We start from the raw sequence: 18,040 nt of genomic DNA on the forward strand, positions 1-18,040 counted from the left end.
TTGAACCTAAGGGTCTAGGTTCTTAAAGTCTGCTAATTATCCTTTAGACCGGTTTTCATCCTTTGACCTTGCCTTTCCCTTGGTAAATACAAATGTTAAACAATATCAAAATTGTACACTCTATGTACAATTTATTGTTGTCGATTATACCTCAATAATGTTATAAAAATATAAATCCACACTTAGATATGTTATAGTCAAACTTAAGAACACCGTATTCTACAAGATCATAAAAGCAGCCCCGAAGAACAGGGTTATCTATACAGAATGGCAGCTACAATGACAACTGATTTCTTACTAGCAACACTAGTTACCAGAAGACTGTGTAATAATATCTTCAAAGTGCTGAGAAGAAAATAGGATTTAATACCTAGAGAAACTATCTTTGAAGAAGAAAGTGAAATACATTTCCAGGCAAACAAAACAGATTTTACTGACAAAAGACCCTTACTAGGAAAATTCTAGACTATACTTTTAGTAGAAAGAAGATTATTCCAGAAGTAAGGTATGGGATATAAGAAGTGATTTTAAAAAAAGAAGAAGAAAATGGCAAAGTGTGGGTACATCTAAATAAACATTGACTATACAAACTAAAAAAAAAATGTTGAATTTGTGGGAGTTAAAAAATATCAAGGTAGAACTGAAATATATTACAACAATGACTTAGGAGGAAGTGGTAGGATTAAAAAACAACAAATTTTGAAAAATGTTATTTTTAAGAACACAAGATAAAGAGACATAAAAAGGTTAAAAACGATGTACAAGCAAATAGCAAAAGAAACTGATAAGGCTGTGTAACTAAACTACCAATAGACATTAAGGCCGAAAGCATTGCTAGAGATAAGATCATTACATATTGCAAGACTTGTATTTACCAGGAAAATGTACTAATTCTAAACTTGAATGCAGTTAGTAACATGGCTTCAAAACATATAAAACAAAAATTTATAGCATTATTATACAAAGAGAATGGACAAATTCATCAAAATAATGAGCGTCATTAAAACATTTCTTTTTATAATTGTTAGATCAAAAAGATAAGTCAATAAGCACATATATATAGGATTTAAATAATAGAATTATCAGTGTTGCTATAATGAATATGTGTATGCATTAACCCCTGGAGAATCCCCATTTCTTCAAGCACAAATGGAACAGTTATAAGAACTGGTCAGTCTTAACAAATTTTTAAAGTCTGGGCATCTTATACCATATTTTCTAATTTCAGCACAAGTTAGAATTCAATTTTAGAACTATAAAAAAACTCATGTATTTGGAAATTAATTTCAGTTGGATGAAATGAGCAAATTTTAATTGAAATTAAATTAAATTTTTATTGCAGTATAGTTAACATACAGTGTTATATTAGTTTCAGGTGTACAATATGGTGATTCAACACTTCCATGTATTACTCAGTGCTCATCAAGATAGGTGTACTTTTAATCCCCTTCACCTATTTCACCCATACCCCTGCCCACCTCGCCTCTGGTAACCACCCGTCTATCTCTGTAGTTAAGTGTCTGTTTTTTGGTTTGTCTCTTTTTTTGTGTGTGAAATGAGCAAAGTTTTAGAAAAATTTAACTCGTCCAAGAAGAAATAGAAACCAAATGTCTTTAACTATTAAGGAAATAGAATCACTGAAAAAATTCTCCACAAAGAAAACACCAGGTCTAGATAACTTTTCAGTTTTGCCAAATAAAGAACAGCTAATCCTAAGCCTAATATAGATTCATAGAAAAGAACTAATTAATTAAGAGAAGACCAATAAAACCAAAGACACCACGAATAAGACTACAGTCCCATATGGAAAAAACTTAAATAAAATATCAGTAAATGAAATCCAGCTATATATGAAAAAGATAATTGTTAAGCAAACAAAGGCGAATGGTTGTATAGTGCGTGTGCACGCACACACACACACACACCCACCCCAGGTCTCCTGGAACATTGTTGACTGTGTCCCCCAATGCCCATCACTTCCTGGGGTAACTCAAAGGGGTCTAGTAGGGTTAGGCACGAGGCACGGGGAGAAGGAACCTTTGGTTGTAGGGCTTTTAAGATGCATGATTAGGGAAAATCATGATGTTTTGGCACGCTCAAGGGCTGGAGCTCAAGCCTTTCTGTCTGATGTAACAAAACCTTAACCTTCCCTATTTTTCCATCTTAGCAATTATCAGTTAGGGGAATAGTGGCCTATCTCTCAAGTCCCCTGTGATCAGAGTTCTAGGGTCAAGCTTTGTGGTTACAGCTGTACAGTGTGGCACTTTACCAGAATTGACTATCTTATGGTTTCCGTCGTGGCCACACTGCAGGGAATCAGTCTTAAGTCAATCCTTAGTTCTCACAAAACCATGTGATAGAATTGGATTTATTCCTCCCAAAATGCAAGGTTGATTCTACATTTGAAAATCTCTTGAGCGCCTAGATAAACAGATTAATCTGATCATCTCACTGACTGACCCCGCCTCCTGCCAGAGGACTAGATCAGACTGTCCTAGCAGTGATCACAAGTGAAATGGAACTATTATTGGTGTAATTTAGAATCTGTGGTCCCAAACAGACTGTTTTTTCCATCAAGGTAGAACTTTCACCTACACTGCTAATAGTTATAGTCTCAGTATTTAACAGTGAACTGGTACGTGAAGTATGTGGTCATTGATAATATGTTGGTTGAATGAATAAATAGGTGGAAGGTTGAACTGAACGACTTGGATCCCTCCAATGATCTCGTACTCTGTAGGACATTTATTCTTTCCTCCTGTAATGATTTCCCCTAAGCATGAGTTCTGCCATGATTAGTGACCTGCACTGATAGTTCAAGCTGAATACGAGAGAGAGACCTCACAAAAACCCTCTAGGATATCATTTCTGTGTCTGGCCAACAGATGGGAGAGTAGAGGAGACCCTTGACCAGAGCTAGACACTATACTCCCTCAGATTCTCAAGAGTGCCCGGCTGCTGTGTGTCAGTCCTTCTTCCCGTCCTCATTCCTTTTCTTTCTTCTCTCCCTGTTATCCCGCGTCAGAGAACTTCCCTCAGTGTGTGCTGGAGATCTCTGATCAAGAGGTGTTGGAATGGTATACTGCCAAAGACTTCATAGTGGGGAAGTCGCTCACTATCCTCGGGAGAACCTTCTTCATCTATGATTGCGATCCTTTCACTCGACAGTATTACAAAGAAAAGTTTGGACTCTCTGATCTACCACGTATTGATGTGAGCAAGAAGGAGCCACCTCCCGTGAAACCGGTAAGGGAGCACTAGTTCTGAGTGATCTTTTGATATAGAGGTTTAAGAAAAAGAAAAACAGAATCACGTGAACACCGAGTAGACGACGGACAGAGCATGTGCTGTAGAGCACTTCACAAAAGAAGAGTACAAATGGCTAACGGGTGTGTGAAAAGACCCTCCTCCACGCTCAGAGCAGTCTCGCTTTAGAGTCTTTCTCCCTCTCCCGCTCGCGCGCACGCTCTCTCTCTCTCTCAAAAATCAATCAATCTATAAAAGCAAAAAAAGACCCTCAACTTAACTGATAATCAAAGAAAATAGAAATGAAAATAATGAGGTTTTGGATCTATTTGATTTAAAAAGACCCACAATATCCAATGTTTGCCCTGTTGTGAAGAAGTGGACCTTTTCTTTTCTTTTCTCTTCTTTTCTTTTCTTTTTTCTTTTCTTTTCTTTTCTTTTCTTTTCTTTTCTTTTCTTTTCTTTCTCTTTTCTCTTTTTTCTCTTTTTTCTCTTTTTTCTTTTCCTTTCCTTTCCTTTTCTTTTTTCTTTCTTTCTTCCTTCTTTCCTTTCCTTTCCTTTTTTCTTTCCTTTCCTTTCCTTTTCTTTTTTTTTTTTTTTTTTTCCTTTCCTTTCCTTTTCTTAAGTAATCCCTACACCCACTGTCAGGCTCAAACTCACAACCCCGAGACCAAGAGCCACATGCTCTACTACCTGAGCCAGCCAGATACCCCGAAAAGGTCATTTTCATATACTGTTAATAGGAGAGCCAATAGGAAAACAATTCTTGAAGGGCAGTGTCGTCATTTTAATTTTTTCAAAATAAAATATTACCTATCTCTTGATCTAAAAAATCTGGTTTGGGGACCATAAAACGATATGTAAGGATGTGTATTGTAGCATTACATACGGTAAAGTGTAAGGAGATTGGCAGAAGAAACTATAGTACAGTGAGAGGACTTATAAGACTGGTTAAAGAGAAAAAGAGGAAGTCAGTCTCTGCATATTAACATGGGAAAATGTCCATCACATTTGGGAGTAAATGCATTTATGTGATATGGCCCTGTTTGTATACATTGCTGCAGACAGTATCTGCTTACACCAAAGAGAGGACCCAGAGGAATATCCGCCCACACTGTTCAGTGGGTAGTTCCACATGTGGGAATGGGGGGACAAGGGAAGTGCGAGATGACGAGGGACCTTTCTTTTTATACTCTGTGTGTTTTTAATTTCTTTTCTTATCCCAAACCCTGTATTACTTTTATATTTTTTAAATTTTGATTAAAAAAGACATCTCTCAAAATTCCGACTGCTAGGGCATTTCACTGTTCCCTGCCTATTTATCAGACCCTTGTACTTAAAAACTAATTGGGAGTGAACAGAAGCTGATTAGTGAAGCTGTTGGAAGATGGCTTTCTTTCATTGCCACATAGCTTTCCTTAGAATTATACTGAGCCACGAAATTTAGTTCTGTGTGCCACAGGGTCCACTGTGATCTGAGAGTAAGGTCATGGTGCTTTGAAACGCACCCACATAGTAATCGAATAGACTTGAGCCTTCAGAGTGGTTCAGCCACATATTTTAGAAATTTAAATAAGAATTGCATGTGGGGTTGCCTGGGTGGCTCAGTCCTTGAGTGACTGACTCGATTTCAGCTCAAGTCACGATCTCAGGGTCGTGGGATGGGGCCCCATGTGGGGCTCTGCACTGGACGTGAGTCTGCTTGAGATTCTCTCTCTCCCCCCCAAACCCCCCCTCACACTTGTGCTCTCTCTCTCTCCAAAAAAAAAAAAAAAAAAAAAAAGAATTGCGTGTGTTAAAAATGACACATCATACAGCAAATTCAAGAAGTGTCTGATGTGGTAAGGCGGTTCCGCATCACAGACTTCAAGCGCTGGCGCCTGGTACGTGCATGTGCGGCCAGAGCAATGCAGCCAACCTCTTTGGTCTGTTGCCTGTAGATAAAATTGGGTATTAATACCTGTGACCTACTTTTATATTACCCCTCTGTGTGTAAAATAATGTCATGGCTCTTTCTTTTCAAAAGACAGATGTGAATGGGAGGAGGATGGCATTAATGACCTCCTCCAGCGCAGGCGTCTGCCCTCCCCTGCCCAGCTGCCCGGCTTCTCGCACTTGGCCTCCGAGTACACTGAGTTAGCTATTGTTCGGCCGTCACAGCCGCCTGCTTCACCCTCCTGCACTTCTGCTGATGCTCTTCCACGTGCTTGAACCCCTTTGCCATCATTTCTTTCCACAGCTCTTCCTTATCTTTCCAGACTCGGTATATAGGCCTCCTCTCTTCCAAGAAGGCTTCTCTAAGCTCCCGGCAGGCTTAATCACCTCTCCTGTGTGTTCCTGGGGTCCCGTGCCTCCCTCGGCCAGCACTTGTCTATTATAGTAAAACATCTGTCTAAGAATCTTTTCTACTAGACCGTAAGTTCGTCGAGGGCAGGGAGCATCTAACTCAGTGCCTAGCACGTAGGATACATGTGGTATGTTTCTTGAGCTAGACAAGAGGACTGCCTATGAAGTATGTGTTTGTTCCCCAAAGAGGCAAGTGATATCTTAGGCCAGCCTTTTAGAACCAACATTTCACAAGCACAATTACAAAGAAGGATTTGGATTTGGGTATGCTGAGAGTTCCCAGGGACAATAAAACTTCTGGAAGGAAGTATGGATCATGATAATACTTCTCACTGTCGGTTTTTTCTCTAGATAGGACTCCTTACCAATGAATGGGCTCATTGATTAAGAATTAAAATAAAGCCCTTGCTTCTGTCCCCACATTTTGGAGTACCATTTGCTGCAATATATGAGAAAAAGTACGGTAGGAAAGACCTAGATTTTGACCAAGCAAACTGTTCCATCACTTTCGTTTATAGAGGAGTATAGTATGAGATAGCAGTCCAAGGGGCTTGCCCAAGGTCACACTTGAGAGTACAAGGGTGAGTCTACAAATGTCAAACCCCTTTACAAGAAGGAATCTGACCTAACCAGGAAGTAGGATGGGGAAGGATTGCAATTTAATGGTGCATTTTTCTTCGTGAAAAGGCTTTGATCCATCTTCTGAGCTAATGAAAGTTTTGAGTCCTAGAACTCCTCTGCTCCCCATTCTTTCACTGTCATCTTTTTCTCCTAACCTGTCTTCTAAAGCAAGGAAAGGAAGGGAAGGCTTAGATAGAGAGCAGAGTGAACTGAAGAAGCACTGTAGATTTTGGTTCGTTTGTTTTGCCCTATCTCAGTCACCCTGTAAAATAAGACCAGTTCTCCATCCATACATATGGCACATGAGTCATAGTATTCGGTCAGTTTATTTTCAGTAAATTCTCTGTAATAAACAATTACACGTAAGCACTCTCTGTCTGTCTTTGTTGGGAGTCTTTGTTGGGAATGAATAGGAGAGCGCCACTTACCAAACAGCGAATACCTTTCAGCTCTCCTTAGTCATTACGCTTCCGTCACTTAAACCCTGTACAACGTGGTTGGAAAGCAGGGGTGGGAAGCTGTAGCTGGGTCTCAAGGGATGAAGCTAGAGGCAAGCTAATGGGCAAGGATAGAAGTGGGTATGAGGAGGATATATTTGCTTCAAGAACCACGACACTTCGGCTAATCTGTTAGATCAGGAATAAGTAAACATGTATCCACTGGCTAGATGTGGTCCGTCTCAGGTTGACTCCATCTGGAGACATGCTGGTAGGGAAGAGGAAGAATGAAGGACTAGGAGAGCAAATTCGCCATGGAGCTGGTCTCCAGAAGCTTTACCTGGAGGATTATGGGAGTCTCAAGCTCCTGGTGAACTTGTTTCGTTAAGATAACGTGGGTGGAGCATGTAAGCAGGATTATAGGAGGGAGTGGCTCATCTAGTTTAGAACAGGACACCGATGGTAGCTTGGAGGAGAAGAAGCGTAGTGCCAGGACCCCAGGCATAGGGGCTGATATTTAGGGAAGGTCTTCAGTCCAAGCAGGGGGCATGAGGTGCGATCAGAAAAAATAGGTTGAACTCTGTTGAAACACACAAAGAATTTGAGAGGAAGGCACTCAGATGCTTATCTCCCTATTTCAAAATTCTTCAACCTCCACGCCAACCAGACTGCTCTGGTAGTATGTTGATACGGATGCAGAGGAAGATTATATTCCACCTCCGAGTATTTCTGCCTATCCTCTCGAGTAACTCAGATGCTTAGCTTGTGGTGTCTCACGCAAGGTCCCTCTGTCCACGGCAACTTGTATCTTCATAGAGTAGTGGTTTTGCATTTGGAGCAAGTTAGGCCATTGTCCATCTACCGGATGCACTAGTCATATTTCCGCCATGACGATCACGTTAACTACGGCCCCAGGAGGTGGGCGAAGAGCCAGTGTTCTAGGCACCACACCTTGGATGAGCAGAGAAGTCACAGGTTTTGGAGGGAGTACCTGTTAGAGATGGACCGTATAGACTAATTCGTCAAAGTGCCCGAATACAATATATAAAAAGATTTGGGGACGGTATCTACAAGTGAGAAGTATGGACTACCCCGACTCTGCTGAGAGAGCATAGCAGGAAGGAGTCAAAGGGAAAGCACTCTGCTGCAGTCCGCATGGAAGAGAGGGAAACAGCCGCTGAACTCAAGTTCTTAGACCAAAAGATCCTACCATCTTAGAGTGATGCTTTCAGCTCTTCATGGCGCCTGAGTGAAAAATAAAAGCTCATCCTGTACTTTCCCACCAACTCAGCAAATAACCTTCATAGCAGAAGTTTGGTTTCTTTTTTTTTTTTTTTAAGATTTTATTTATTTATGTGACAGAGACAGCCAGCGAGAGAGGGAACACAGCAGGGGAAGTGGGAGAGGAAGAAGCAGGCTCCCAGCGGAGGAGCCCGATGTGGGACTCGATCCCGAAACGCCGGGATCACGCCCTGAGCCGAAGGCAGACGCTTAATGACTGCGCTACCCAGGCGCCTCAGAAGTTTGGTTTCTTGAGTTTGTTTCTTTGCTGGGAAAGGAGAGTCCAGTGTGGACAAGGAGTCTGAGTTCTTGGTAAAGAATGGCTGCCGTTCCTGTTTTGTGCAGCCAAAATCAAATAAAAATATTAGAAATATGGAGATAAATAGGAAAGGAGTAGCACAAACCAAGCCCTGCCCTCCCCCAGTGCCAACACACACACATACACACTTTGGGTGAACTGAGAAAACAGTTGCCAGTTAGGAAAACTGTTAATTATTGGAAACTGTTAGGCTGTTAGAACAAAGAAGTCACAGATCGTTGGGCTTGTCCATGGTAGGATGACCGCAAGGGCCAGGACTGGGACCAGGAGTAGGGCCAGATCTGCTTTGGCGGTAAGGGATCAGTGGACATCAGCAACACACGAGTCCCCTGTTATCCACGGTTTCGCTTTTCATGGTTTCAGTTACCCACGGTCCACCACGGTCTGGAAGCAGATGACCCTCCTCCTGATGTATCATCAGAAGGTCAATAGTAGACCAACACTATGTCACAACACCTTTGTCATTCACCCCACTTCATCTCAGTACATAGGCATTTTATCATCTTACGTCATCACAAGAAGGGTGAGTGCAGTACAATAAGATATTTTGAGAGAGACAGACCACATTCACATACTTTTATTACAGTATGTTATAATTGTTCTATGAGAAACAAACTGAGGACTTCAGAGGGGAGGGGGGTGGGGGAATGGGATAGACCGGTGATGGGTAGTGAGGAGGGCACGTATTGCATGGTGCACTGGGTGTTATACGCAACTAATGAATCATCGAACTTTGCATCGGAAACCGGGGATGTACTGTATGGTGACTAACATAATATAATAAAAAAATATTAAAAAAATAATTGTTCTAATAATTTTATTATTAGTTATCGTTGTTAATCTCTTACTGTGTCTAATTTATAAGTTAAATTTTATCAAAGGTAATTATGGGAAAAGCATGGCGTATGTAAGGTTCAGGCATCCACTGGGGGTCTTGGGTCATATCCCCCGTGCGTAAGGGTGACTACTGAACTTTCAGTCTAGCCCTGCGGTTTACTCTGTAACCTCAGCAGTCACTGCTATGAGCAGTGATCATGGTGCGAAGTTTATATATAAAAAGGAATGGAATATGCAATGTTATATTTTCTGACTATAGTACATTTGTATATATAGAAATTGCTTTTGAATAATTGTCTTCTAGATTTTTAAAAAAGAAACTTAGTTACCTTTAATATAATTTTAACACAAATAGCATCTGCTTTATTCTTGTATTTCTCCAGGAATTACCTCCCTATAACGGTTATGGACTCATTGAAGACTCTGCTCAGAACTGCTTTGTTCTCATTCCAAAGGCTCCGAAAAAAGATGTTATTAAAATGCTGGTGAACGATAACAAGGTGCTTCGTTATTTGGCTGCACTGGTGAGGATGACTTTCACATACTAAGACTCCATTCTGTCTCAGTACTGTGCCCAGTTGTCCTTTTCATCTGTTAAGCTGTAGAGTAACAGCTATCAGAGTTGTGTGTTATTTAAACAGCCATGAGACCCAGTCCCCAGCCTTTGGGCAGGTTGGATAGCATGAGGGGTGGTGCCCTGAATCAAGACCTAGCTCTAGCCCCATCTCCTGCAAACATCATTTTTAGACCATTAATCTCTCCCTTCCACCCCTCAAATTTTGACTGACCCTTATTAGGTAATTATGAAAGCCTGACATAGTCAAATTATTTGGGTACTTGTGTGCAATCAAGTGTACTGTGATTTCCTTGAGGGTAGGGACCACATCTTAAAATTTTTATCATTACCTGTGATATCTAGATTGTTGTATTTTGTATTCCTTGAATGTAATAAATGGAATCATACCAATTTAATAGATATTGCCTTTGAGAGGTCATCTGGCTAGTGAATTAAGAGCATGGGTTTGGAAACAGAAATTTAAATCCTGAATATTCCACTCATTGGCTGAGTTACCTGAGGCAAATCACTGATAGGAATTCAAAAGGTAATGTCTTTAAAAATGGAAAATATACAGAAATAGGACTATAAGCATTTTATTTAGAGATATGAATATATAGAGAAATTGAAGTAAGTTCCTTCTGGGAATAGGAATTGGGAGTGTGGAGAGGTAGGCCAAGTGATTTTTCAAACTGTATGCATATATTTGAAAAAATTAAATCAAGACATAGTTGACTACTATATTTTAGAAAAATGTTGAACAATACTTTAAATAAAAAGGGAGTTCTAGCAAACTCTAGGCCAACTAGCATACCCCATACCATAAAAATTCTGATTAATGAATGTTTTACATTATCACCAAGTTCTCTCAGTCGGGAGGGCTTTCTAGGTTCCATCAATGTTCTGTTTCTTGACCTGGGTGGTGGTTCCATGAGTGTTCCCTTAATGAAAATTCTTTGAACTGTACATTTTGGTTTTTTGCAGTTTTTCTCTATGCGTGTTATAGTTCACAGTGGAAAGTGTGTATATATATAAAAGAAATAAAGTAAGCTAAACCCAGACAGCTGGTTGGGGCCCAAGTGCAAATATGAGTAGTGAAGTATCCGGGGCTCAGGGTGGAGTGCCGGCGGCGGAGGGACTTGGGGAAGCTCTAGAAGAACATAAGAATGCGGTTTGAGCAGTGGTCTCCATGGCAGCAGGCTTGGCCTCCCAAGGAGCCTGAGGACAGCTTATACTCCATGGATGCTGTGAAGAAAATATTATAGCCTCTGCTTATAATTTATCATGAGTGCACTTATTTTATAGCCCTGATATTTTTATATGTACTTTGTAGGGCACAGAACATGTTTATGTAGAAGAACGGATGTTGAATTATTCATTCATTCATTCATTCATTCATTCAACAAATATTAGAGAACTCCTTTGGGTCTGGCATAGTTCTGGGCATCGAGGGTACAGCGGAAAACAAAACAGGCGAATCTCTGGCCTCGTGGAGTTTACATCCCAGTTGAGGATATTCTGGTCAAGAGTAAATATATCATCAAAGAACAAGTAGTAAGCATGCTGTAAAAAGTCAAGCAGGAGATGGAGTGATGGGAAGGAGCTCATTTAACTGGAGAATAAGAGACACGCTGGGGAGGGGGCGCACAGCTGAGTGGAGACCAGAATGAATGACCGAGGGGGCGAGGCAGCAGCCTATCTGAGGGAACTGCATTTCATGCAGAGGTGGTGTCCAGGGAGTGGAGGGTAGGGAGACAGAAATGAAGATGGGGTCAGGCACCAGCTCAGAGTCTTGGCAGCCAGTGAGCTAACAAGGCCGGAGGGGTAGAGTGGTGGGAGTAGTCACCCACAGGCAGGTAACAAGGGGTGTAGGTAACAAGCCTGCAGACAATTTAAAAATAAACCCAACAGTTGATCTGCTTCCTACTGTCATAGTGTGCCTGTAATTCTAAATACTCGTCCTCAAAAAGGCCACAGTAGAATTTCAGTTACTAAATGTGGAAGAGAAGAGGGCAGTAAAAAATTACCATTAAGCACACACCACAGCAATAATTGTTGCCGAGAAGATCCATCCGTGGATGCTCAAATTAGGGGAAAACCTTTGAGGAGAAACAGAATTTTCATGGTTTCAAGCTGTGTTTCTTAAGATTTTTATCAACTGCAAAGGGAAAGGTGGTAGTTTTAGAACGGAGAAGCCCAGCGTTTATCTTCTTACCCACGTGACCAAGGTCAACATCACCAATCATAAGATCTATCCACATCGTGAACTCCTTGGTACGCTCTGAGAAAGACAAGATATTTTTTCTGTGGTATTTTTGCCAAAGATGCAAAAATGAGATGTACAAGGGACATTCCACAAGGTAATTGACCCCTACTCTTCAAAAGTGTCAAGGTCATGAAAGACAAGGACAGAATGAGGAACCGTCACAGCTTGGAAGAGATCAAAGAGAAAGAACAACTCAACACAATGTGAGATCCTGTATAGGATCCTGAGTCCGAAAAAGAACATAAGTGAAAAACAGGTGAAATCTGAATAAGAGCCGTGATTTATTTGACAGTATTGTGCTGTCACTATTTCCCATTACTATGGTACCATTACTCTGCGTTTGATAATTGTACTATGGTTGTGTACGATGCTAAAATTAGGGAAAGCTTGGTGAGAAGTATATGAAAATTCTCTATTGCTAATGCAACTTTACATTTAGTTCTAAATAAAAACATAAAGAATTTTTTTTTAACTTTTAACTTTTTAACTTTTTTTTAACTTTTAACTTTTTAACTTTTTTTTAACTTTTTTTAACTTCACCCCTGCCAGGGTGAACCATTGGCCCTCCTTGGACAGCCCTCCTGTAGCCGTGCTTAGAACTTCATATCTTATTCAGTGTGACGGTAATCCTCTGGAGGTTTGAGAGCAGAGGAGTGATGTGATTTGATTTTTATTAACCATAGTAGATGTTTGTTTAAAAATCTTTTTATTGTTAGAGTGTCTAATCAAAAAAGTTTGGAGACTGCTAGATTAGGGAATGGTATGAGGAAATTATTTGACGAAGAGGAAACCCAGTGACTTTCTTTGATAAATGAGAAATTATTATACAAGCAATTCCATGTCGTAAATGAAAAGATATGTGCTGAAGTTGCAATTTGAGAGGATTTTGGTCAAGAATAAGCATGTCTGGATTTAGGCTTGTTCAATCTGGAATTGGTTTCTTAGGGTTATGTGATCACTCTCAGTAATGTGGTGTGGGAACAGTCTTATCCACAAGACAGTGTTTCAGAATCAGTTTCCACTCTATGACATTATATTACTCATTCCTCCTTTCTTAAGTTTTCTTTTTAAAATTATGTGTGTAAATAGATTTGTTTAAAGAAATAAACTTTGCATAATCATCTTAGTGTCTGTGAAATTGAACACGTCAGCCAAGAGGTCTCAAACTGTGGGCAGCCTGTGGGCAGAACGTAGCCCACATGTTTTGTTTGGCACACAGAGTGCTTTAAAAGAGTTAAGGCCAACATTTTAAAATCAGGGGTTTTATTTTTTTTTCCAAGTTTTTGTTTAAATTCCAGTTAATTAACATACAGTATAATATTAGTTTCAGGTGTAGAATTTAGTGATTCATCACTTACGTACAACACCCGGATTTCTGTCTTCCCGTGAGAAATGGGAAGATCCCGCAACATTGGGCTTACATTCGCATAAGACAGCCTCCTTTAGATGAGGCATGTCCTTTCCAGGCCACCACAGTCCCTGTCCCCCCTTACTGTTCACTTACATCATACTTTGTGTATTTGGTTTGTATTTTACCTCTAGTCCTGTAGATACTTACGTTTAGAACATCTGGGTCGTTATGTACCTTCATAATAACTTCCTTCCTTCTCCTGTCTAGGAATCTCCTATCCCAGAAGACAAAGACCGCCGATTTGTCTTCTCCTATTTTCTTGCCAGTGACATGATCAGTATCTTTGAGCCGCCTGTCCGCAATTCTGGCATCATTGGGGGCAAGTACCTTGGCAGAACTAAAGTTGTTAAACCGTCCTCGACAGCAGACAACCCCATCTACTATGGCCCGACTGACTTCTTCATTGGTGCTGTGATTGAGGGTAGGTCTCAGCACAAGTGAATGGGTTCTTCTTAGTGGGGATTTAATTCATTTAACTCTTGTAAGAGGCAGTGAGACTGCATTCCACCTGAACTGAAGCTAATATTCTTGTATATGTGATGCAGTGTCTCGGTCTCCTTCCATGTCAGTTAAACTGTAAGTTGGACGCATTCGTGGGTTATAGATGTATACACCCCGAGCTTCCCGAACGCTGAGCGAACTACTGCATGTCAGAGAGCTATTGAAAGTTCATTTGGCGAGGTCACAGATGCCTATCTATGAACTTGTCATTGGAGGATCAGTATTATTTTACCCCTAATGGCATGATTAAAACCATAACCAAGCTACGTGGATTTCTACCCTCTCCCCAGTGTTTGGCCACCGGTTTGTCATCCTTGACACAGACGACTATGTCTTGAAGTACATGGAGAGCAATGCTGCCCAGTATTCACCGGAAGCACTCTTGTCCATTCAGAACCGTGTTCAAAGGCAAGAAGCTCCTGCACCAGGATTGGAAAAGTATGTTTGACCATCTAAGGTTCCATTTGGCTTTGGCACATACGAGATATTTAGGAAATAGCTCTTGATAAAATGAACGGGTAATCACATTTTAGATTTTCAGATTTCCTTCACCAAATGGGAGTTATTAGACATACACAGAAGGTTCTCCGGGTCCACTATAATAACTAGTAACTTAGAACTTTTTCAACTTCATTTATTTAGCAAATAATTATTGAATGCTTAGTATGTATCAGATACCATCACTAGGCCCTTGGGCTTTTATCTGTCAACAGACTAGACAAGAAGTTGCTGCTCTCATGGAGTTGACCTTCTAAGCAGTAGGAGAGGGAGACAACCAATCAACAACACAAGTAAATCATACAGCATGTTAGGGGATGAATGCTGTGGAACAGCGGAGAACAATAAGAGTGATAAGGATTTCCAGAGGGTGATGGTGAGCAGCAGCTGATCCGGGGAGCCGGGTACACCTTGAGAAGTGACAGCGAGCAAACGCTGGAAAGAAAAGGAGTTAGATCTGTGACTGTTTGGAGGAGGGGCTTTCCAGGAAGAGGGATGGGTGAGTGCGAAGGCCCAGCCTGCCCAGAGTTCTGGAAAGAGGCGGGGCGGTGAGAGCGGCAAGAGAGAGGGAGTGAGAGGAAGAAGATGAGGTGGGGTTAGAACATAGCCCCATAAGAAGGGGCTAGACCCTGTAGGACCCACTGGGTCTTTGGAAAGATGTTGACTTTTCTCTGAGTGAAATGGAGAGCCACTGTGGGGTTCTTGGGAGAGAAATGGCAAGATTTGACATGTGTTTTACAAGAACTCCCCTGGCTGCTGTGCTGAGACTAGGTCATGAGGGAGATGAGTTAGAGACCGTGTTATAGTAATCCAGGCAAGAGACGAGGGTGTGTGGACCAGGTGCATCAGTGAACGTGGGGAAATGTGGTCTGATTCTGGATATATTTTGAAGGTAGAGCCAATAGGCCTTGAGACAGATTATACAGAGGATATAAGACAGTAGTTAAGAATGACTCCAAGGTTTTTGGCCTGAGCAACTGGAGGGAAGGAGTTGCCATCAACTGAGATGGGGAAGATGTGTGTTTTGGGTAGTAGACGAGGGTTTTTCTGGTTAGGGGAAGGATTTTGGTTTTGGTTATTGCAGGAGTGCTGACCACACTGACCCCATCTTTGGCCCTCCATCTTGTTCATGCCCACGCAATGTCCCCCCTCGGAGCTCTGTGTTCCTGGCCCTGTGGAGGTTAATGTCTGCCCTGATGGGATTGCAGGAAGGCTTGTTCTGATCTTTCCTAAAGTGGTGCACAGAAGGCCCCACTTTAGGTAACTAGTAGAGATCCTTTGGTGCACAAATGACGCCACTTTAGATAGCTGCCCCATGACCTCACCACCATGCCCCTTGCTCCATAAAAGCTGGGGATTGAAGTCCTGACTGGGTGGAGAAGAGGGGGCAGAAAATAGCCGAGTGCTGCCTGGATCGTCCCGTCTGGATCCGTTGACCCGATCTCCCCGGTAAGTTACCCTGAAAGAAACTGTGTAAACGGGACGGAGTGGCTTGCTTTGCTTTTCAGTCTTAAAGCGCCTTTCCATTATAGAGGACACTTTGCTGACCCACCTCCATCTTCTTTTTTTTTTTTTTTTTAAAGATTTTATTTATTCATTTGACAGAGATAGAGACAGTCAGCGAGAGAGGGAACACAAGCAGGGGGAGTGGGTTAGGAAGAAGCAGGCTCCCAGCGGAGGAGCCTGATGTGGGGCTCGATCCCAGAACACCAGCATCACGCCCTGAGCCGAAGGCAGACGCTTAACCTCTGTGCCACCCAGGCGCCCCCCACCTCCATCTTCTAACAGCATCTACTGAATATCCAGGTCGAGCTATCAAACAGGCCACCGGATATATAAATCTGGCTTTCAGGCAAGAGGTCTGGGCTGGGGATGTAAATATGGAAGTTGTTGGCATGGAGATGATTGTTTCAAGCCATAGGACCGGGTGAAATCTCTAAGGGAGCAGTGCAATTAGAATAGCTCCCAGGACTGGGCTCTGATGTCCTCCCACAGTAAGCATTGAGTGAGGAGACCGGGAAGTCAGCTAGTGAGGCAGGAAGGAAAGCAAGTGGGGTGGTGGCCTGGAAGTCAGATGAGGGAAGTGCAGGCAACCCTCCCTTTGCATGGAGCTCCGAACTCTAAAAGTAACCATGCCCAACAGTCTTAATAATCGATGGGAAAATTCGCTGTTCTGTGACCTTTAAAAATTTCTGTCAAAACATGAAAAACTCTGATGGTTATATATGTATAAGGAAGTGAAAAAATAGTAAAACAATTTTTATTTAGTACACTGTAATTTAAAGCAAAGGCGGGACACCTGGATGGCTCAGTCAGTTGAGCGTCTGACGCTTGGTTTCAGCTCAGGTCATGATCTCAGGGGCATGAGATCAAGCCCCTCGTCAGGCTCTGTGCTCCTGCAGGGAGTCTGCTTGGGATTCTCTCTTCCTCTCCCTCTGCCCCTTCCCCTACTGGCACACACGCTTGCTATAAGCTGTCTAAAAATAAAATAAAATAAAATCGATAATTAAAGTGTTTTATTTCTTTCGTAAATTTGTTGAGACAGGGTTGAACAGTGCTTGCCTCGTTCTTGTCACATAACCAGCGCAAATATCTTTTCTATGCCTTGGCAAATTGGCATATTCTTTTCTAATTTTGGATCAACTTTCAACATTTTATTATTTTTGCTTTCGATGTTGTGAAATATCTCCTCCCGTTCCTTTAATAACCGTGAAATACCTACCTCTAAGAGTTCTTTTAATGTGAAGTTTCTTGCTGCATCTGGGAGATGCTTGTCCGTTCCACGCACCCACTGTCCTCATTCAGGCTCTAAGTCACCCTTCCCCCTATCTGAGCACTGAGCTGAGAGTCCCCGCTGGTAGTGGTGTCCTCGTTCCCAGTCAGCCACTTCAGTACCTCCATTATGTTAGATTCGATTTTCACATCCAGTGTTAGCACTTTCTGTGTCTTTGCTTCACTTTCACTTTTCTTCGCCAATTTCCTCTTTCAATGATACATTTCGAATCTACGTTTTGCTGTCTGTGAGCTGAAAAACAGACACCCAATGGCCAGTCACTGACAGACTTTGAAACAAATGAGATGATTGTCACTGATCCATGTGCATGAGCTGTTTGTGTGGTGATCAAGGCCACTGACCAGCCTGACAGTTTGTGCTTTGTGTAATTCCTCACAGTTAATAAGCAGTGGTAACTGGAATTTGAACCATGTTGTTGAGGGACTGGGTTATTTAAACAGTGTTAACTGAAATTCACCCTTATCAGAGCCTTGCAAAGGGACAGCTGCCGGTACATCAAGGAAGACAGAAGGTTTCATTGTGTTAAATGGGGAATTAGCAATGTGGGGGGATCCAAGTGGGATTCTCCCCATTTCAGTGGAATCGGAAGGGCAGGAAAATCCAATGGGAGGGGATTTAAGAGAGAGTGGGAGGTTGGCAGCTACTTGGGGTGAGCTCAGCGTAAGGTATAAACTTGTTGAATCACTATGTTGTGCACCTGAAACTGTGTGTCAACTACACAGAAATAAAATTAAAGGAAAAGGGAAGAGAGGAATTTGAGACCGGAAATATAGACAACTTTTTTGAGGAAGTTTTGTGCAAAGGGGAAGAGACATGGGCGGTAGCTGACAGAGGAACAGAAGTTTTTGTTGTTGTTGTTATTTTAAGATAAAATAAACAACAGAGTGTTTATACATAAATGGGAATGATTGTGCAGAGAGGGAAACT

General features: G+C 41.7%; 1 protein-coding gene across 3 annotated transcripts in view; it reads left to right on the plus strand.

Annotated features, from left to right (window-relative positions):
* Positions 1-18,040, plus strand: part of EFHC1 (EF-hand domain containing 1) — a 64,053-nt gene that overhangs the window by 24,792 nt on the left and 21,221 nt on the right. For all 3 annotated transcript variants that reach the window (XM_008691794.2, XM_008691793.2, XM_008691795.2), the window contains 4 exons: positions 3,026-3,246; positions 9,471-9,611; positions 13,528-13,741; positions 14,112-14,259. In XM_008691794.2, the coding sequence (XP_008690016.2) occupies positions 3,026-3,246; positions 9,471-9,611; positions 13,528-13,741; positions 14,112-14,259 (724 nt within the window). The remainder of the gene's footprint in view (positions 1-3,025; positions 3,247-9,470; positions 9,612-13,527; positions 13,742-14,111; positions 14,260-18,040) is intronic.

Source organism: Ursus maritimus, unplaced genomic scaffold, assembly GCF_017311325.1.
Source record: "Ursus maritimus isolate PB19 unplaced genomic scaffold, ASM1731132v1 scaffold_29, whole genome shotgun sequence".
Lineage (NCBI taxonomy): Eukaryota > Metazoa > Chordata > Mammalia > Carnivora > Ursidae > Ursus > Ursus maritimus.